At 34.2% G+C, this 22,689-nt stretch overlaps 1 protein-coding gene across 1 annotated transcript in view; it reads left to right on the top strand.

The window, feature by feature from the left end:
- Nucleotides 1-17,437, top strand: part of LOC148944679 (uridine-cytidine kinase-like 1) — a 39,345-nt gene extending 21,908 nt beyond the window's left edge. The window contains exons 4-5 of the mRNA XM_089099992.1: nucleotides 1,043-1,252; nucleotides 17,237-17,437. Coding sequence (XP_088956118.1) covers nucleotides 1,043-1,252; nucleotides 17,237-17,284 — 258 coding nt within the window. The 3' untranslated portion in view covers nucleotides 17,285-17,437. The remainder of the gene's footprint in view (nucleotides 1-1,042; nucleotides 1,253-17,236) is intronic.
- The last annotated feature ends 5,252 nt before the right edge of the window (nucleotides 17,438-22,689 follow it).

Raw genomic sequence — 22,689 nt, 5'->3', positions numbered from 1 at the left:
GTCAGAACGTAGCATAAATCTATATAATAATAAATTGGAAATTATAAGAGAGTGAAAAGAAAAATGAATGGAAAAATACTGGTAAATTGCTGTGTTTTACTATTATTTTCTAATACTCAGTTTCTTCTAGTACTCAGTATGGATGTCTTCTCAGGCTAGTTATCCATCCGTAACATGTTTCGACATGATTGCCGAATTGGGTTGACAAATGGCAGTACAAATAGACATAAGTCGTCGGGATCAGGGTTGTAAATAGGCAGTAAAAACCATTGACACCATATCAAGTTACTCTGTGAGTGGTTACAAAGTTACCCGATCGGTGCCACAGCTCGCCTTTATTAAACCTTCTGGATAGGGTTTTAAGAGTACCTGCATAAAGTGGACATCCATATTCGATAGTAAATCTAATGCATTAGTTAAACAGTGGGATAATCTAGCTAGATGGTAACAGGTTCTTAGAACGAATGATCACACCCAGTTTTCTCATCAGGAGGATCGAGATGTGCCCCCAATTCAATAGCTATTTCAACAAATCCAGAAAAAAAAGAGATGTGCCCCCTGTCCCTAACAATTTTGCGGTAACATTTATTCCGTAAATTGTCGTACGATCGATAGCTCTTTTTCTTTATTTTTTGTAACACTGAGCGATGGACAATTGTGAATCTTATTGTAGAATGTTTTTTTTTATTTTTTTATTGATCATCCCATAGCAAAATTGTAGTATATGGCGACATTTCTTCTGTAAATCATCATGTAATTGATGTTTTTTACCTTTTATGTTTTAATATAGAAAAATGGGCACTTGCGCACATTATTATGTAGGATCTTTAATTTTCTTGTTTTTCATCCCTAGCGAAATAAGCTGATATGGCAACATTGCTTGTATAGACCATAGCCTGATCAATACCTTTTTTTCTTCTTAAAATTAATTTTTCTTGCTTTATTTCAGTGGGATGTGGATCTTACTAGCTGATGTAGAATATTTTAGTAGGAGAGGCTTAGCCCTCCCTTTCTTTTGCCAACTTGATTTTTATTTTTTCAGAGAGGTGTCAAAGTACGAGGTCAGTTAGCCCAATCTCATGTTGGCCAACCTATTCCCACATCTTGTCATGTTTTGCCAACTACTCCTCAAATCAAAGGACTTCACGCATTCATAAGAAATAAAGAAACTTCGAGAGATGAATTTGTTTTTTACTCTAAACGGCTTATTCGACTGGTTATAGAGTATGCCCTATCTCTGCTGCCTTTTCATGTGAGTTATTATGCTTTTTATCAAATAGTTATATAATATGAAAATTGATGTAGAATAGTAAATGGTAATAACATATTTGATACTAACAATAATATAATAAATAATAATTATATATAATAATAAAATTATATATTTTGTATATTTCATATAAATTTTAATATTCTTTTATGTTGGATGCATGCATAACCTTAAGTGAAGGTAGCTGGCACTCCAAAGGCTGTGTACAGTTTCTCGTTTTTTTTTGTTTTTTTTTTGTTTTTTTTAGTTGATATAGACTAAGGATGTATTACAGGTTCGACAAAAAGTAACGAAAAACTAACTGTTTCGCTTGAAGGGGTGCTATCGTTAAGGCTGGAACGACAGAAAAATAGCTTTGAATTTGCTCTGTAGTAGCTTTTACTAAAGGTCATGGCATCTTTTGGGAAATAAATATTTAAAATGATGCACAACAGAATCTGTGGTTAGAGAACATTTGACAACGATTATCGTCAGTCCAACAGGATGAATTCGCAAAGTAATCAAAGTTACAATGGAACGAAGGAACGCGTTATTTTAGTGCCGCCCGAAAAAGTAAATAAAATGAATGTCGAGATTGTCACTCGTCACTCAGGAGCATAGGAATTCTATAAAAGTTTAAAAGGAATTAAATTGACCTAGGAATTTCTTATTCAATTGGAATTGCTGATTTGCTACTCTATGACTTAAAGCTAAAGAATAACACGATACTGGCAAGACATATTGAAAGAAGAAGTTTACATTAATTAGAACATTAATTAGAACATTAATCTGCCTCTAGGACAAAGGTGGCAGTGAGAGACATTCTCCTTGTATTTTACTAATCAAACGAGCAATAACTATATACATATATATATATATATATATATATATATATATATATATATATATATATATATATATATATATATATATATATATATATATATATATATATATATATATATATATATATATATATTTACAAGCGTACATTAAATGATTTTAGTGATTTAATCATTTTAACAGGGGTACAGTCTAATTCGACATTGTTACATGACCTGAGATCTTGTGTAAAACCCATAGAAGCTAGGCTCTGTGTGCTGGAGGGGTCCTATAAAGAGCTGGCCGTATTAGCGCCGGAAATGAGTGGGATAGAAAAATAGACAAATACTGTAAAGATTACAATATCCGAAATGCAGAAAAATATTACCCAATTGTCAAAAGAGTTGAGTGGAGTCAAAGAAAGCCGAATGAAAGTAGAAAGCAGGGAAAGGCAAAAGAACATTATGATTTGGAGGAGTGAACAATGAAAATGAAGCAAACACGGGATTTGAGAAGTTAACAACGGATGGTCTGGAATTGGCCCTGGACTTCAGATATGGTGTAATATATATAATGCTTAATGCTTATACTGGGACTTTAATGCTTATACTGGGGCGTGTGTAGAAATTTTACTGGTCTTGGGTTCTGTTCAAGATGATATATCCATTGTTAATTTAGTATGTATTGTTACGACTCTCCCGTAGAGGACAAGTAGGGACCACACCCGTCGTAGAAATAACTGGGGTAACAAGTTTAGAATTTTGTGGGTATGAAAATTTAGTGATATTGAATGGTAGATTTGGAAATGATAAGAATCTGGGGGAGTTTACTTGTTTGTCGGGGCATTCTCCAATCATAATTCATTACATTTTAACTAGTCTATATTTGAGTGAAAGGGTTGTAGATTTTGGTTTATTAAGGGTTGTAGGGTCCGATCACTTTCCTATCAGTGCAACTTTAGAGGTCGCGGAAGCAGGTTCAACAATTAAGCAGCATAGAAGTAATAGTAGATCTCATCCAGGGGGTAGACTTCATAAAAGACTAAGAGTGGAGGAATAATTTTAGGGATTTAATGGCGGGATTAAGTAATCAGGATTTACTGGATAAAAGTCCAGAAATAGCCCAAGAAGAGAATCTTCATTCAGCGCTAGAAATTTTGGGTAGGGTAGTTTACAGCGCGGGAGAGAAAATATGCAAATATAGAGGGAACCAGGCTATTAGGACATTCTATGACGAGCAGTCTAGGAATAAAAGGGAGGCACTGAAGGCATTGAAATTAAAGGAAGAAGGAGATGATTTTCAACAACTGTATCTGAATTACAAGAGACAGAGAAAGGAATATGAGAATCTTATAAAGGGGAAAAAAAGGAATTTTGAGATTGAAAAAGCTGAAAGGCTAAGGTTATTCTTTAGAAAGAATGAATCCAAAGAGTTTTGAAAGCTTGTAAAAGAATAAACTGGGAATACAAACGAAGAAAAAGGTGCAATCGAGGCAACAAGATGGCCGGACTACTTAGAAAATAAGGAATTACAAGGAATAAGGAGCTACACATCTGATGGAGATTTAACGAGCGGGGACATGTTTGAGGAAGAAATTATAGAGACCAATGAAGAAAGAGAACTACGAATTGTTAAAATCTGTCACCGAGAATGAAGTAGTTAAGACCATGAAAAAAGTGAAGGGTAATTCAGCTCCTGGCTTATACGGAATCCCAATGCAAGTATGGAAAAATTATGGGTCATCCAAATCATCGCTATAACATTTTCGTCAATTATCAACAGCCCCCAATTGCCAGAGCAATGGAATTGACCTTTCACCATACCGTTATATAAAAAAAGGGATAGTATGAATCTCAGGAATTACCATATGATCAGTTTGGACAATGGGGTAAGCAAGCTTTTCGCAAAAGTGTTGAGGGATAGATTAAATAAGTGGTTAGAAAAATCACAGAAACTTATTGAAATACAAGCAGGATTTCGCGAAAACTGTGGTACTATAGATAACATTTTTATTTTAACCAGCCTAATTAGGAAATATACCAGGAAAAAAGAGGATAAGTTGTTTGTGGCCTTTTTGGGCTTAAAAGGTTCTTTCGATAGTGTAAATAGGGACATTCTTATGCATTGTTTGGTTAATTTAGGATTACTGCGTCAGTTTGTGTGAATTTTAATACAAATGTATTTGACGGTAAAGTTTGTAGTGCGGGGTGGTAAGGAAATATTGAGGGAAATATTTAGTAGGTTGGGGGAAAAACAAGGTTGTACTTTGTCACCGAAGTTATTTTCGTTGTTTATTAATGGCATTGAAAGCTATTTAAGGAAAAGGAAAGTAAGTGAATTGCAATTATTTGATAGAGAAAATGTCCACACTTCTGTACGCCGATGATATAGCTTTATTGGCAAATAGTGGACAGAATCTGCAGCGTGCAATAGAGAGTTTATAAAAATATTTTAAGGAAAAGAGACTGGTTTTAAATCTAGAGAAGTCAGCAGTAATGGTTGTTGTAAGGGGGGCTAAGGCATCTGAAGAAAATTTTAGTTGCGGGAGGGGAGTTATAAAAGTAGTGAAGGAGTAAAGTTACCTAGGCTGTAGACTTGTTTCAAATGGTAAGTGGACAAGAAACATAGCTGTAATGTGAAGTAAAGGCAAAAGTTTAACTGGTATATTCTTAAATAGATGCATTAAGGATATAGGAGCAAAGGATATGAAGCTACAAAAGCGTATTTTTGCAAGTAGAATAGAACCTGCTCTACATAATGGGGCAGAGATATGGGGACACGAAAGGGGGGTTGAAATGGAGAGGATATAGCTATATTATCTTAAAAGATTAATAGGGTTAGATAAAAAGCTTAATAGCATTGTTATAAAGGGTGAACTGGGTCTTTTTAGTTTAAGAAATAAACGGTTAGTTCGGAAGGTAGGTTATTGGAAAAAAATTATTGCTATGCCAGATTATCGGTGTACAAAAAATGCTTTCAATGAAATGTTATTCGATAGAACAAAAGATTCTTGGCTGGTGCAAATTAAGAGTAGGCCTATACTAGAAAATTGTGGGCTATCGGACTGGTGGAATGATGGCATTGGACCTGGGGTGGAAACAGAATTTATTCCAAAAGCTGTGGAAAAAGTGCTACATGATCAAGAGATCCAGATTTGGCAAGAAGAGAAGGTTACGTCACAATTCCTTGGAATATATAGAAAAAGTAAAGAAGCCTGGGGAGAAGAAATATATCTAGATTTTGGGCTCCAAAATGATACTTTAAATTGGGTTTTATCAGCAAGGGGAATTTTATGCCGCTTAAGGGGAGAAGAAAGTATTTAAGGAGGATTAAGGTATGGAGTGGTCCCTTCACTTGTTCGATGTGCGAAGAGTCTGAGGATTTAGAACATTTTATGTGTTATTGTAAAGAATTGAAGGTACTTAGAAGGGATATTTTTGGGAGTGATATCATGAATAGAAATTGTTTAGAAAATAAAATAGGAAGTAGTTGCAAAGTGGATATTAAAAATTTTGGAAATTTTGTGAGTGTGGGGATGAGACATAGGGGGGGGGGGTTTCTATCGTAGTATTTTTTTCCAAAAGTGTTTGAACTTATTATGTTTTAGGTGTTTTGTTGTATTTGTAATATCCATAGCCCATGGGGCTTTTGTGAGAGAAATATATATATATATATATATATATATATATATATATATATATATATATATATATATATATATATATATATATATATATATATATATATATATATATATATATATATATATATATATATATATATATATATATATATATATATATATATATATATATAAATGGCTTGTTATTTTGTTTGAAAATAGGCACCCTAATATTATCTAGCCTGAAAAATGCGGTCTAGATAGGTCACAACTTTGGGATAATTCGTTTTCCCCTAGGGGTGTATCAATAAAAATATAAATGATATAAATAATATGTCGCCGATTTTTGTGCCCATATTTTTAGCGGTGCTATCTGACAAAAGGGGCTTGACACATGTTTCATTAAAATATTTGTATAGTGCGTTTTGAGTAAACCTTTACACCAGTTTTGTACCGAGAATTGATGCTGGATGGCAGATAATGTTTTTTTCAGTTTATAATTTCACTTTACGGTTGTATTACATGTCATGTTTGAGTATAAGGGTCATTGGTATGTCATAAGCTTAGCTTTCTAATAACTTAAATTTCGAATAGACCGTTAAATTCAAAACTCAAATAAACCATGAGATTCAAATAAACTATAAAATTTGAATAAAACTAGGGTGAAGGTGAAAACTATAAAGTAAAACAAACTTTTTCAGTGGCTTAAATTGAGGGGGAAGGGTGAATTTCTTCACCCACCAAGATTTTTTGCCCGCCCCTAGGTTTTAAAAATACGTTTATTTGGTATTTACAGTGAGAAATTTTTTTGTCCCCCTTGAAAAAACGTAAGAGCAGCAAAATTACTCCCCTTCCTTCCAGGGCTTTCAAAATACATTCCTCTCCTCACCCCATCTACATTTCCCTGAATTGACGTCACTATGCATTGATGGAGGAATATTCAGGATTAGGTCTATTAATTTTCTAAAAAGACTTATTATTTGAATATTAATGTTTATATTTAAAGTTTTGTTTTATGTAAATTTGTTTTAATTTGCAAAAGAAAAACTATGACGAGATTAGCGAAACACTTTTGAAAACTGCAATAACATACTTTATTAAAACATCGGAAATTTAAATTGTCTGTCATGTTATTTTGTTAATTTCTTTTTCGCAAACATGTTTCAGAGTGTCGTCTGGGAAACTAAAGGCATTGGGAAAGAAAATCTTAAGAAGAACCCTTAGAATGGTCAAAAAGTTTTGAAACGGAACAGCTTTCTTATTTTGAAAGATCGCATCTTTTGGTCTTCTGCTAAAAAATGGCTCTAGAAACATTATAGCCAAAAACAACGCTTATTAACCAATGGTTGATCGTTAAAAATAACAAGAATAACAATAAAACAATCACTTCTTAGTGTCCCTATAATAAATCACTATGTCGCTATTTTTTTATCACTATAAAACATAGGCATAATTAAATTATTTTTCTATATCTTCCTCCACTCTGACTCAGTTCTAAAAAGGTTGGACACTGTTTGTTACAGCTGATTATCAATAGATTGTGCTAAAGCTTTTAGCTGTCTCGTTTTTTTTTTTTTTTTTTTGTATTTTTTTTTTTTTTTTAATTAAAATTTATACATGTGAAAGCATAATCTTAAAGCTCACCCCTGCAACCACTTTAAATACTGTGTTGATTTGTGTAACAAATCTAATTTTCTTTCAAAAGCAAGGGTTGACTTTTAGGTCTATTTGACACTGACTGATTTTAGTCTATGTACATGCATTAGGCGAAAAAATCTTCAAAACATACATTAAAGTACGTCAGGCTATGAGCTTGTGATTGTTTTTTTTTTTTTAATTTTCACGAACCGGAAAAAGGTAAACCACATCAATTTCACCCATTATGACCTCCTGAAAATGGGAATGCCTCAGGGAATTAATACACCTTTAAATTGTCAGAAACTAAAATCCAAAATACCCCCAAAAATAGCAATTTTAGAGCGCTATTTGTCATGATTTGTCAAGTGTTTTTTTTACCAATCTTAAGAGGATAATTTCTGTATCACCCTTGCTTTACTCGGCCTCTGGCCAAATTTTTATCCATATCAGAGGCAACGCTGTAGCGTTGTCTATAGTAAAGGCCATACGGCTCCAATGTTTTATTATTTATTATTATTATTTTGTTTTTCCCAGAGGCACTTCATATGGAAGGGGTCGATGTAGAAACTTCAAAGGGGGCTCATTCGATTGTAAATCAAATAATGATAGTCGAAAGTGATTGGAGGGCAACTACCCCCCCCCCCCCCGACACCCATCATTCCCCTAAATACATCCAATCAAAATTTTGAGATAACCATTTTGTTCAGCGTAGTTGATTTCAAAGTAGAAAATATGTTTTTGAGGAGGACACTCTCCCACAACCTACAGGCCAATGGTTGTAAGTTATGCCCTGTTGGAATATATTGTTTTTATAGAAGGTGGTGTCGTAGAACTTAAGAAACGGCTCATTCGATTATAAATTTAAAGGGACAGTGCCCTTTTTAATAGTCAACAGTGATTGGAAGGCAACTAGTTCCCCATGCCAATCATTCCCCCTAACCTATCTAATCAAAATTTTGAGATAGCCATTTTGATCAGCGTAGTTGATTTCCAGATAGAAGATATGTTTTCGAGGAGGACACTCCCTCACAACCCTCACGGAAAGGGTTTTAAGTTATACCCTGGGGGCATATAAGGTTTTTATAGAAGGTGTTGTCGTAGAAACTTCAAAAAAGGCTCATTCGATTGGAAATCCAAAGAGCTAGTGCCCTTTTTAATAGTCGAAAGGGATTTGAGGGTAACTAACCCTCCTCTCACACCCATTTTTTCCCCAAACACATCCAATCAAAATTTTGAGATAGTCATTTTGTTCAGCGTAGTTGATTTCCAGATAGAAAATATATTTTGAGGTGGACACTCTCCCACAACCCTCAGGGCAAGGCTTTTAATTTATGCCCTGGGGCATATAAGGTTTTTATAGAAGGCTTTGTCGTAGAAACTTAAAAAAAGGCTCATTCGATTGGAAATTCAAAAGGGCTAGTGCCGTTTTTAATAGTCGGAAGTGATTGGAGGGCAACTAGCCCTCCCCATGCCCATCATTCCCCCAAACCTATCCAATAAAAATTTTGAGATAGCCATTTTGATCAGCGTAGTTGATTCCCAGATAGAAAATATGTTTTCGAGGAGGACACTACGTCACAACCCTCAAGACAAGGTTTTTAAGTTATACACTGGGGGCATATAAGGTTTTTATAGAAGGTGTTGTCGTAGAAAATTCAAAAAGGCTCATTCGATTGGAAATTCAAAGTGCTAGTGCCGTTTTTAATAGTCAAAAGTTATTGGAGGGTAACTAACCCCCCTCTCACACCCATCTTTTCCCCAAACCCATCCAATCAAAAGTTTGAGATAGTCATTTTGTTCAGCGTAATTTATTTCCAGATAGAAAATATATTTTTGAGGAGGAGACTCCCCCACAACCCTCAGGGCAAGGGTTTTAAGTTATGCCCTGGGGGCATATATGGTTTTTATAGAAGGTGTTGTCTTAGAAACTTCAAAACAGGCTCATTCAATTAGAAATTCAAGAAAAATCAATGCACAAGTTTCGAGAAGAGGATAAACAAAATCACACTGCAACACGTTTCAGGAACAAAAGATCATCACTCAACAAGTTCCACGAACATAAATCAGCGTGCAACAAGTTCCATGAACAAAACAAGTTTTCTCAATGAGGAAAATCCTGGTAGAAGTTTCACGAAGAGAAAAATCAACATTTAACATGGATTACGAACAATGAAATATGCATGCAATAAATTCCATGAACAAAATTAGTTTCACTAGGTAGAAAAAAGAGCAATGTACTTGTTTCACGAAGAGAAAAAATAAACATGCAACAAGTTTCAGGAATAAAAATCAGCACGCAACAAGTTCTACGAACAAAATCAGTTTAACGGGGAGAAAAATCATTGTTTAAGTTTCGCGAAGAAAAATAATTCAGCATGCAACAAGTTCCACGAAGAAAAATTCAGCATGCAACAAGTTCCACGATGAAAAATCAGCGCTCAACAAGATCCACAAACATAAATCAGCACGGAAAAGTTCCTCAAGCAAAATTGGCTTCAAGAGAAGAAAAAAAAATCAATGTGCAAGTTTCACGAAGAGAAAATAAACATACAACAAGTTTCATGAACAAAAAACATCATGCAACAAGTTCCATGAACAACAATCACCACGCAACAAGTTCCTTGAACAAAATCAGTTTCACAAGGAGAAAAATCAATGTACAAATTTCGCGAAGAGAAGAAAAAGCAATATGCAACAAGTTTCACGAACAAAAAAATATCAGCATGCAATTAGTTCAAGAATCAGAAAAATATACATGCAGTTTGTTCCATAGACAAAATTAGTTTTAGGAGGAGAAAAAAAATCAATGTACATGTTTCACAAAGAGAAAAAATCAACATGCACCAAGTTTCACGAATAAAAAACAGGATGCAACATGTTCCACGAACTAAAAAAAACAATCAGCACGCAACAATTTCCATTAAAAAAATCAGTTTCACGAGGTGAAAAATCAGTGTAAAAGTTTCGCGAAGAGAAAAAAACAGGATGCAACAAGTTTCACAAAATAAAAAATCATCACTCAACAAATTCCATGAACATAAACCAGCATGCAACAAGTTCAAAAATCTGCATGCATCAAGTTTCACGAAGAAAAATCAGCACTCAACAAGCTCCACAAACATAAATCGGCACGGTCAAGTTCCATGAACAAAATTGGCTTCAAGACAAGAAAAAAATCAATGTGCAAGTTTCACGAAGAGAAAAATCAACATGCAACAAATTTCATGAACAAGAAATCATCATGCAACAAGTTCCATGAATAACAATCAGTTTGACAAGGAGAAAAATCAGTGTACAAGTTTCACGAAGAGAAAAAAGCAACATGCAACAAGTTTCACGAACAAAAAAAAATCAGCACGCAACAAGTTTCAGAATCAGAAAAATATTCATGCAGTATGTTCCATGGACAAAATCAGTTTTAGGATGAGAAAAAAAAAATCAATGTACATGTTTTGCGAAAAGAAAAAATAAACATGCAACAAGTTTCCCAAATGAAAAATACCATGCAACAAGTTCCCCGAACTAAAAAAAAAACAATCAACACGCAACAACTTCCATTAACAAAATCAATTTCACGAGGTGAAAAATCAAAGTAGAAGTTTTGCGAGGAGAAAAAAAACAGAATACAACAATTTTCACAAACAAAAAAAATCATCACTCAACAAATTCCATGAACAAAAAACCATCATGCAACAAGTTCCATGAACAACAATCAGCACGCAACAAGTTCCTTGAACAAAATCAGTTTCACGAAGAGAAAAATAGATGTACAAATTTCGCAAAGAGAAGAAAAAGCAACATGCAACAAGTTTCACGAACAAAAAAAATCAGCACGCAATTAGTTCAAGAATCAGAAAAATATACATGCAGTATGTTCCACGGACAAAATTAGTTCTAGGAGAAAAAAAAATTAGTTAGGAAGTTAGTTAATTAGGAAAGTTAGTTAGTTAGAAAATTAGTTAGGAAGTTAGGAAGAGAAAAAATCAACATGCACCAAGTTTCACGAGTAAAAAACAGGATGCAACATGTTCCACGAACTGAAAAAAACAATCACCACGCAACAAGTTCCATTAACAAAATCAGTTTCACGAGTTGAAAAATCAATGTAAAAGTTTCGCGAAGAAAAAAAACTGGATGCAACAAGTTTCACAAACAAAAAAAAAACATCACTCAACAAATTCCATGAACATAAATCAGCATGCAACAAATTCCAAAATCAGAATTCATCAAGTTTCACGAAGAAAAAGTAGCACTCAACAAGCTCCACAAACATAAATAAGCACGGTCAAGTACCATGAATAAAATTGGCTTCAAGACAAGAAAAAAATCAATGTGCAAGTTTCAAGAAGAGAAAAATCAACATTCAACAAATTTCATGAACAAAATACCATCATGCAACAAGTTCCATGAACAGCAATCGTTTTCACAAGGATAAGAAACATTGTTTAAGGTTTATGAAGAGAAACAAGCAGTATGCGCTTATTTTCGAAAACAAAAAAAAATCAGTGCACAGCAAAGTTCAGAACCAGACAAAAGATCTTCCACAATACTGCATGGAAAATCTATTTTCTGATTAGAAAAAAAAATCAAAATTCTAGTTTTGCGAAGAAATAAGACTCAACATGGTTTTTTTCTTAGTTCGGGGAACTTGTTGCATGCTGTTTTTTATTTGTGAAACTTTGTGCATGTTGATTTTTTCTCATAGTGAAACATGTACATTGATTTTTTTCTCCTCCTAAAACTAATTTTGTCCATGGAACATACTGCATGCATATTTTCCTGATTCTGGAACTTGTTGCGTGCTGATTTTATTTGTTCGTGAAACTTGTTGCATGTTGCTTTTTTCTCTTCGCGAAACTTGTGCACTGATTTTTCTCCTTGTGAAACTGATTGTTATTCATGGAACTTGTTGCAAGATGCAACAAGGGGTTGCAACGGTAGCAACCAACCAAGTAAGAGACGATCACTTCCGATGTTAAGAAATATAAAAACCCATAACCCCTAAAAAAAAGTCAGATGAAAACAAAAAGCACATCATTAGAACCGCCTTGTCCAAAACCCTTATATAGGAAACTTTCTGTCCCTTGGCTTGAATAGCAAAGGAAATGTATTGGCTTGAAAATCAAGAAAAGTGGCGGCTTCTACAACATTCTGCCTAAACGGCATATTTTTTTCTTTCTTTTTTTTTCTTTTCCAAAGATAGCTTGGCACTGGAACATCGTAGAGAGTTGTTCAATGGCTCATTTTAAAGGAAATTAATTGGGTTAAAAATATTTTGTAAATAAAATAAATTATTTCTTAAAGAGAATAAATTTTTCCACTAAAAAAAGTACACTATTAGAACCGCCTTATCCGAAACTTCTATATAGCAAACTTACCGTCCTTTGGCTTGAATAACAAAGAAAATATATTGAATTGAAAATCAAGAAAATGGACTTCAATAACGATATTCTCCGCAAACGGCATCTTTTTTTCTTTCCCCTTTTTGTTTATCCTCATCTAGCTGGGCACTGGAAAATCAAAGAGCGCTGTATAATGGCTCATTTTAAAGGAAATTGCTAGATCTGGTCACTTTTGTAATTAAAAATAAAATAGTTTTTAAGTAGAATCAATTTTTCCAAAAAAACTGCATTTTTGATGTATTTTGATACTGCAGTCTTTTCAAAGATAATATTAAAAGAAGATCATTAGATAAACAAACGATTGCAGACATCGGACTTAGTTAGCTGCCTGATTCTTTGAGAGTCGTCTCTTACTACTCCACAGAAGAAAAAGCCGTAGGCTTTTTCCTGTTTGTAATCATGGTGTACATAATATGGGTTGTCAAACACTTTGTTTAAATATCCATCAAAATTTACGAGCCCTAGAAAATTTGCCTCACTTTCAAAAAAGGGAAAAACACCCCTTAAAAGTCATAGAATCTTTATGAAAATCACACCATCAAATTCAACGTATCAGAGAACCTTACTGTAGAAGTGTTTCAAGCTCCTATCTGCAAAAATGTGGAATTTCGTATTTTTTGCCAGAAGAAAGATTACGGATGTGTGTTTATTTGCCCTTTTTTTTACCAGGGGTGATTATATAAAGGATCAGTATAACTAAGTATAAATAGGGACTAGCAGCTATACTTGTTTCTCACAGCTGCAGGTGCAACTAAGCCCAGAGCTGCAGGTACAACTAGGCCAACATCTGCAGGTACAACTAAGCTAGCAGCAGGTACAAAGCCACCAGCTTCAGGTACAACAAAGCCAATAACTGTTGGTATAACTAAGCCAACAGCTGCAGCTACATCAAAGCCGACAGTTCTAGGCACAAATAGGCCCAACAGTTGCAGGTACACCTAAACCAACAGATATAGGTGCCAACAGCTACAGACAAGTAATCCAACAACTGCAGGTACATCTAAGCCCAGAGCTGCAAATAAAACTAAGAAAAGACCTGCAGATACAACTATTCCAAAAGCTGTAGGTACAACTAAGCCAACATATGCATGTTCTAGTAAGCATACAGCAGCAGGTACATCTAAGCCAACAGTTGCAGGTATTAATAAGCCAACAGCTACAGGTGCAACTAAGCAAACAACCGTAAGCACAACAAAGCCAACAGGTACAAGTTACAACTAAAACAACAGCTGCAGGTACAGCAAAGCCAACTGGTACAAGATGCAACTAAGCTATTAACATAGCTCATAAGATGAAAACGTATTCTGTAATTGTCTTTGACAGATATTCAATCTGTCTTGATCTCGTATGAATTTCTGAAAAATCTCAGGTGTTCCTACTTACACTATTATGGCTTCGATAGAATATTAATATTTATCTCTCGGACCTAAAGATCAGAGAAGCCATATTTAAAAATAGAATTTTAATTTATCTCTCTGACCTAAAGACAAGAGAAGTCATATGTAAAAATGAAATCCCCTCATGTTTCTTGTCCCAGTCGATTATGTAAGTCAATTTCCCAGAAATCCTGTCCCCTCTTTTCCCAGTCGATTATGCAAATCAATTTTCCAGAAATCACTTAGATTGGCCTAGAAAGAGGTCATTGACCTTGTCCCGCTATTGGGTTAATACATTTAGAAACATCCCCTGATTGACCTTGAAAGAGACACGTGATCTTCTACAGTTAGACTTGATTATAGATGGCAGCAGAGGTGCTCTCCTGTATTGGATAAGGGGTTCCACTAATAAAAAGAAAGAGGGCCAATTTCACAGCTGGATAGTAAATTTAAATTTTGTTTTTCTTTCGCTATTCCATTTTCTTTTAATGTCTGAATATATAAGGGATTTATATTCGAGGGGGAGAATTGTCCTGTTATGAAAGAGGTATATTTTTAATGGCCGTTACAAAATAAAAACTTGGTATATATGCAGGCGTGGGAAATTGTATAAAGACAAGTCTACATCTGTTATAATCTATGGAAGCAATTAATCTTTCTGTAATTTTGGTTTGAGTTTGATTTTCTTTTAAGATTAAATGCATAATAATTAAATATTTTATTGACTAGATCAATTGATGCCTTTACCAGAAATCCTTGTCGTTTAAACTTTACTGTATTTTTTTTTATTTTGCATGCAATTTAATTCCTCTTTTTATTTGAGAGTTTGTTCCCAAAATTATTTAAAAATAAACTTATTCCTACGGGAAAATATCCTGAAATATATTTCCTGTCACCCAACCACCACTGCTATTTTGTGGTTTGCCCCACCCCCCTTGAAAATTTTCTGCCGCCACCCTTGGACACAACAGAGAAAAAGACAAAAAAAAACGAGAACAAAAAATCTACATACTGTTTATCAAAACAATTATTAAGGATTACCTATCAAACACAGAACAACTATCTCATGCGTACAACTTTAGACATCACTGTGGACGAAGGCGATGAAACCACAGATGAACACTGATTTTGCAGCTGTGTATCAAAAAAAGTTTTGGCAGAGCTGTTTCTAGGTCGACTATTTTATATTTTCGGATTAAAGCTGGATTTCCGTCCAAGGAACTAGTTTAAGTTAATATTTTTCAGTTTGAAACATATTGAAAGGAGTTTATGTTTATCTGTTTGCATGAAAATCTTCGTAAATGGTGCTGTGTATAGGAATGGTGGCAGTGCTATTGAATTATAGTTTCGCGAGTATTATTTGTTTGAAACATTTTTATTTTGAATATCTGAAGATTAAAATGTCCCATAATTTTCCTGAATATGGAAAATCAGCAGTAAACTAGTTCAGTTTAAGGATGGGCAAATTGGAAGATCAACAAGTAGACAAGTAGTAAACAAGTAAACAAGTTGTTCAACTTGCGTTGGCTAAATGATGGTGTCTCGACGCGAACATTTATAAACAGAAACAAAACTATCCAGATCATTTGATTGGAAAAAGTGACAATTGAGTGTGTTTCGTGCAGCACGTGTTAAATTGGCGAAATTAGTAATCTGTAATCTAAGTGGATTTGTAATTTAATGCGTATTTTCAGCCACGAATATAAATCTCTCAAGGTTCATACAACAGAGGGATAAACATCTGTGTTTGCTGTGTGAAGAAGCATGGCTCTGCGGACTAATGAGTTGAACGTATTCCTAACATCGTATACTGCTAGAGCGAGACTTTCTCCAGCTAGTTCAGCCTCCATCAAGGCATAAGCTACAGCACTAAGTACTACAGCACAGGAACCTCATCAAGCTTTATTGCTGTTTGCGGATGATACATGTCTTACGGTGGCAGCAAGAACAGAAAGTGAATTACTAACTATGGCAAAATATAGTGTGTCAAGAATAGAAAAGTGGATGAAGGTTAATCAGCTAAAGCTGAATTATAAGAAATCTCATTGAGTAATTTTTTCTAGATCGCCAGATAATTTTCCTTGATTAAGGGAATTAAATGTGGGATCTTACCGTATTGAGCGTGTACCCTCTGTGAAAGATCTTGGTGTAATAGTGGATGAGACTCTTAGTTTATCAAAGTTCATCCAATTTATATCATCTAAAATTGTTCGAAATGTAGGGATTCTGCGGAAATTGAAAAAAAATTTTTCCAGTTAGTATACTTAGATTGATATATTTTTCTATTGTCCACCCTTATTTGATTTATTGTTGTTCGGTGTGGTCATCTACTTTTCAAACACATTTGAAGTCATTACGCGCTCTCCAAAATTCGGCGATTCGGGTTCTTATTAATTTTAACAATCGTATATAAGTTAGAGATAGCTGTAAAAAAATTAATATTTTAGCAGTTCTAGGTCTTTTTAATTTTTATAAGGCTCTGTTTATGTTTGATATACTGCATAAAAATGCACCTGAATGTTTTTTTGGTATGTTTGAGAGATGTCAGCCTGTATACGAGACAAGGAATTCATCAGAGCTTAGAAAACTGACTAAAAGTTCTGCAAGGTCTTCACTTTCGATTCGCCATGTTCTTGCTTCTATATGGGAGTCCCTTCCTTATGATATAGTTCAAGAAACTTATAGGCCGACTTTTGTGGGTTGCTTAGGGACCATTGTTTTGGTTTTTATGATTTATGCTTTTATATATAGGAAATAGCATATTATAGTGTTGTTATATTAGGTTATTATGATACAGGGTCTAAAGTGATGATTTTTTTGCATGGCACAGGGTCATTCCTTTGTATTATTTACAGGTCACTAGCCATAAACATTAGTAACACTAATACATACATGTATTTTCAATGTCACATCTGGAAATACAGGCGATAGGTTCATTAAATAATCGTGATCTATAAATCCATTATTGTATTTTCAACACCCACAAAGAAAAATCCTCAGAAACCCTCCTTTCTAAGAGTCAAAACTGTTAAAACATATGTACAACTTGGAAATGTACTTACAATATCAATATCGTATCAAGTAACAAAAACCTATCAAAAAATTAAACTAGTTTTAAAATTTTCAGGTAACCACCAGTTATTATTACACAACCAGTTATTATTTGCAGATATGAGTTCCACTTATTTTATGAACGTTTTATCCAATTTGAATAAGACTGAGAGTCCTGTGATTATAATTGAATGCAATGGAGGTCAAGTTGAAGCCAAGAAGATTCTTTTGTCAGCTATAAGTGATGTGTTTCAGGTCATGCTTGAATCCGACATGCTTGAGAAGCATACTCATGTTGTTGAAGCATTTGATATAGATTTTGAGACAATGAACATAATTATGAGATTTTATAATGAAGGAACTGTTCCAAACTATAGAACATTGAATAGAAAACATTTTACGTACATTGTTGAAAAGTATAACTTTCAAGGGATCAAAGAGGAAATAGCCGAAACTGTCCTTCAGGATTTTCTTGTAAAAAAATGCCATAGGAAATATTTCAGGTCAATAAATATTTTAAATTATATATTGTCTTGTGATTGTTCGAAAGACCTTGAAAGTATTTTTTCTACTTTTGAAAGTCAACATTGTAAAAAAAGGACTATAGCTCTTATTGCTGATATAATCAGTCAAGGAACTAAAAGCTCAGATTTTGTATCTGATTTTAGTATTCCTGACTTCATTGTTCTCTCCGCGCAATGCTTCTCTGCTTTAGAATCTTTAGAAAGTGACGAGTATTATAAATATGGTTCTTTCTTAAATTTACTTTGTGACTGGCTCTATAAGGATCCCAAAGAAAGATCAAGTGCAGTCTTAGGAATCTTAGGAATGTTGAATATATATAAAATTTCAGAACTTTCAAGGAAAGTAGGAGTGAATTTCTTTGTAAACCTGGCTATTTGTAAGGATGGTAAACGACAATGAAAGTTCTGAATACGATACCGAATCTCCAGATGAAGATTAATGTGGCAGAGGGGCTGTCGACTTTCCAATGCCTAGTGTACATCTCAGACTGCCACATGGGCTACATAGTTGCACCATGTTTCGTACAGTTTAACAAATGAAAACTCAGAGAGGAAAGAAACTAACAAAATGAAAAATAAAATCAAGAAGGGTGAAAAAGGGTGTCTGTTCTGTCTTTGTAGGGTAAACCTCGAAAGGTTAGATTTTCGTGTTTTTTTGTTTTGGACTGAGGACGACTTGGCGGAGGTCCTGTTCGAAATATTTGCTTATATTTTGTCTTCTTCATGGTTCGCCACAGGCTGATAAAATCCTGGTTTTTTCAACCTTTTTGTTTTTATTTTTCATTTTGTTAGTTTCTTTCCTCTCTGAGTTTCATTTGTTATGTATAGCCAGTGTGGTCTAAGAATGTATGTACAGTTTAACCACACTTGGTACAGCTCCAACACGCTTGATAATGTTCTGAAATGCTAGGCAGAGTTCCGGCACTCTTGGTATACATCATCGGTCGTAAATGATTTCTTGATAGTCAGAACCCCCCGAACAAGTCAGCTTTTAATTACTGAATACGTTTTCATCTTATGAGCTATGTTAATAGCTTAGTTGTATATTGTACCAGTTGTCTTTGCTGTACCTGCAGCTGTCGTTTTAGTTGTAACTTGTACCTGTTGGCTTTGTTGTGCCTAAAATTGTTTGCTTAGTTGCACATGTAGGTGTTGGCTTAGTAATACCTGCAACTGTTGGCTTAGTTGTACCTACAACTGTTGGCTTAGATGTACCTGCAGTTGTTGGATTACTTGTCTGTAGCTGTTGGCACCTGTATCTGTTGGTTTAGGTGTACCTGCAACTGTTGGGCTTATTTGTGCCTGAAACTGTCGGATTTGATGTAGCTGCAGCTGTTGGCTTAGTTATACCTCCAGTTATTGGCTTTGTTGTACCTGAAGCTGGTGGCTTTGTACCTGCTGCTAGCTTAGTTGTACCTGCAGATGTTGGCCTAGTTGTACCTGCAGCTCTGGGCTTAGTTGCACCTGCAGCTGTGAGAAACAAGTATAGCTGCTAGTCCCTATTTATACTTAGTTATACATATCCTTTATATAATCACCCCTGGTAAAAAAAAAGGCAAATAAACACGCATCCGTGATCTTTCTTTTGGCAAAAAATACAAAATTCCACATTTTTGCAGATAGGAGCTTGAAACACTTCTACAATAAGGTTCTCTGATACGTTGAATTTGATGGTGTGACTTTCATTAAGATTCTATGACTTTTAAGGGGCATTTTCCTCTTTTTTTGAAAGTGAGGCAAATTTTGATGGATATTTAAACAAACTATTTGACAACCCATATTATGTAAACCCTGAATATAAACAGGAAAAAGCCTACGGCTTTTTCTTCTTTGAAGTATTAAGAGACGACTCTCAAAGAATCAGGCAGCTAACTAAGTCCAATGTATGCAATGGTTTGTTTATCTAATGATCGTCTTTTAATATAATCTTTGAAAAGACTGCAGTATGAAAATACATCAAAGTGCAATTTTTTTGACAAAATTGATTCTACTTAAAAACTATTTTATTTTTAATTACAAAAGTGACTAGATGTAGTAATTTCCTTTGAAATGAACCATTACACATCCGAGAATATCGTGGTTAAAGTCAGTTTTCTTGATTTTCAAGCCAATATATTTTCTTTTTATTCAAGCCAAAGGACGGTAAGTTTGCTATATAGAAGTTTTGGACAAGGCGGTTCTAATAATGTACTTCTTGTTTTGATCTGAATATTTTTCCAGGAGTTATGGGTTACTTTATTTTTCACTATGGGGTTTGATCGTCTCTTACTAGGCTGCTAGCTACCGCTGCAATCCGGATTATGATGAACCATATCGATCTTTTATGTAATGTACAAAAATCAAATATCTTTGAAAAGACTGAAGTATGAAAAGACATCAAATATGCAGTTTTTAGTGGAAAAATTTATTCTCTTTAAGAAATAATTTATTTTAGTTACAAAAGATTTTTAACCCAATTAATTTCCTTTAAAATGAGCCATTTAACAACTCTCTACGATGTTCCAGAGCCAAGCTATCTGTGGAAAAGAAAGAAAGAAGAAAGAAAAAATATGCCGTTTAGGCAGAACGTTATAGTAGCCGCCACTTTTCTTCATTTTCAAGCCAGTATATTTCCCTTGCTATTCAAGCCAAGGGACGGAAAGTTTCCTATATAGGGGTTTCGGACAAGGTAGTTCTAATGGTGTACTTTTTGTTTTGATCTGAGATGTAAAAAAGAGAAGATAAAGAGAAGTGTTTAATTTAGATTCATACCTCGTCTAGATGACCTGAAATGGAAAACTTGATACCATTTGCAAAAAAATCTGTTTACTTTCTTTGATAGCTTGGATACACTTACGCTATTTTGATTTGGTTAAATCTTAAGAGTAGAAGCAGTCCCAAAAGTTTGGACATAATACCCTCAGTCGTTGTTGGGATACTGCTGAGATCCTTTATTGGGAATTAGCATTAACACAGTGCATTTTCATTTAATCTTATGGCAACATTTCGTTTTTAAATATAAAGTCAAATGGGAGTGTAGCGATAATAAAAAGACTGGACTGTGTTAATTGTGATAATAAGGATTGACCGCGTCAAATGTAATATTATACTTTAAAGCTGTGAACTCACACCTTATAAGTTCTCCGATAGCGCCACTTATAGCACTAAAGACTGTGCCATATTTGATGTTATTGTTTTAAAGCTGTGGCGATTAAGATGCGCCAAATGTGGCAATGAAGTCTGTGGCCACAAATGTAATACTATGATTTAAAGCAGTGTACCGATCGCGCCACTCACTGAGAGCGAGAAAATAAAATACGCAGCTATAGTACGCTAGAAAATCTCCAACTATCAACTCGGGAGCGTAACCTCGCTTTCTCGGGTTATCGCCGCGTCGATTACCACTAATGTTATGTAGAAATCAGATTCCTGGGAGCGTTACCGATGGGGGCATACGACCTAGTTACCTACTGTGCAATTAGATACAGGCATATAAATAAAACAACACAAATAGAAAGGCAATTGATTTATTGTGACTTACATTTTAGGTGTACAACAGTGCTCACTTCAATTGACGACAAATAGAAGAAGAGATAATAATTACCAAGTCTCTACAATTACTGCATAGCAATTTTGACAAAGAATGTTTCTAATAGTTTGAATTGCAATGCCTGAATGCCAATAACAATGATTCTGATCTATCAATGTCTCATCATAATGCTTCCATAATAACTCTGACAAAACGAATGCCAATAATAATAATGACAATAATAAAAATTCTGATTCACGAATGCTCCAAAAAACACTTTTACAACACTATAAAACATAGTATTGGTCCTGCACTCTAAGAGCTAATTCACGATTGGCCCGAGTCCTGTGGAGGGGGCCGCTACCTTGTAATTATGTTTACCAACTCACTTCATTATGCTCACTGTCCATCCAATAATTTGTTTTAAACATTTCTGATGATTAAACGTTATAACTTAAGCTTTCTGTGAATTCTGTATCTGGTGATTTTTTTATTACCAAATATCTTAGCGAAATTCAAAACCGAATGGCGTCGTTGTTTAGCTGAGGCTAAAATACAATTTCTGATTTTGCTGATTAAGAACTTTTCTTTTTTGAAACTAGATTTAAACTTAATTAGAGGAAGTTTAATTTATGTCGGAATTATCTTTAGAAGGAAAGAATTTTTGTATTTTAAATATATCATATATTACTCATGGTACATATTACCCTTCCCAATATTTAATGACGTCCCGTCATTAGGACTTGCTTGCCCTTGGGCTTTTGAAATATTCGCGATTTATTTACTATTGGCCCTACGTAATTTTAATTGACATTGTATTATTTTATACTTTTATTTAAGCTTAATCAGGAGTGCTAAAAAATTTTTTATTACTTTTTTATTTTATTATATATCCCTTTCTAAAGTTCATCTACTGGACTAAGATTATTTGTGGTTCTAGCCTAGCTACTATACTAAAGATTTCCTTCTACATCTAACACTGATGACTTTTACATTTCCAACAAGGTTGAGGCTATTCTACTTTTACTATGAAGTTTTTTTTTTTGAAAATTCACCTTTTAAAAGTTTTTTTTTTATTTTGCTAACTATAGGACAGTTATGGTTCCTATCTACTCTAAATTAAATGAATAGCACGACAACGCTACATATAAATCTATCTGAACATCTAACACTACATATAAGAACGATTTAAAACACACAATATTATGTTTACCACGTTCACTGGTAAACCTTAGGACACTTTCACTGGGAATGTTTGCTATGTAATATTACTGATGGGATATTGGAATTTTTAAGTTATCGAAATTATTAAAATGTAACATGTAAATTCACACCTATTTCATCACCTTCGTGTCTCTTAGCGTACTCAATCCTTCTGTTGTAAATTATGGTCCTTCATTCCTCTCGTCTTGGAAATTTTTTATAAAACACTTACAATATAGTTTCTTCACAGAACAAGTCGAGCATGGTTATGTTCATCTTGGACGAAAAGCTTTC

This window comes from Artemia sp. Qi Xiang Cuo, chromosome 14, assembly GCF_049724085.1.
Source record: "Artemia sp. Qi Xiang Cuo chromosome 14, ASM4972408v1, whole genome shotgun sequence".
In the NCBI taxonomy this organism is placed as follows: domain Eukaryota; kingdom Metazoa; phylum Arthropoda; class Branchiopoda; order Anostraca; family Artemiidae; genus Artemia; species Artemia sp. Qi Xiang Cuo.
The sequence above is the reverse complement of the archived record's forward strand: the minus strand, read 5'-3'. Positions and strand labels throughout refer to the sequence as shown.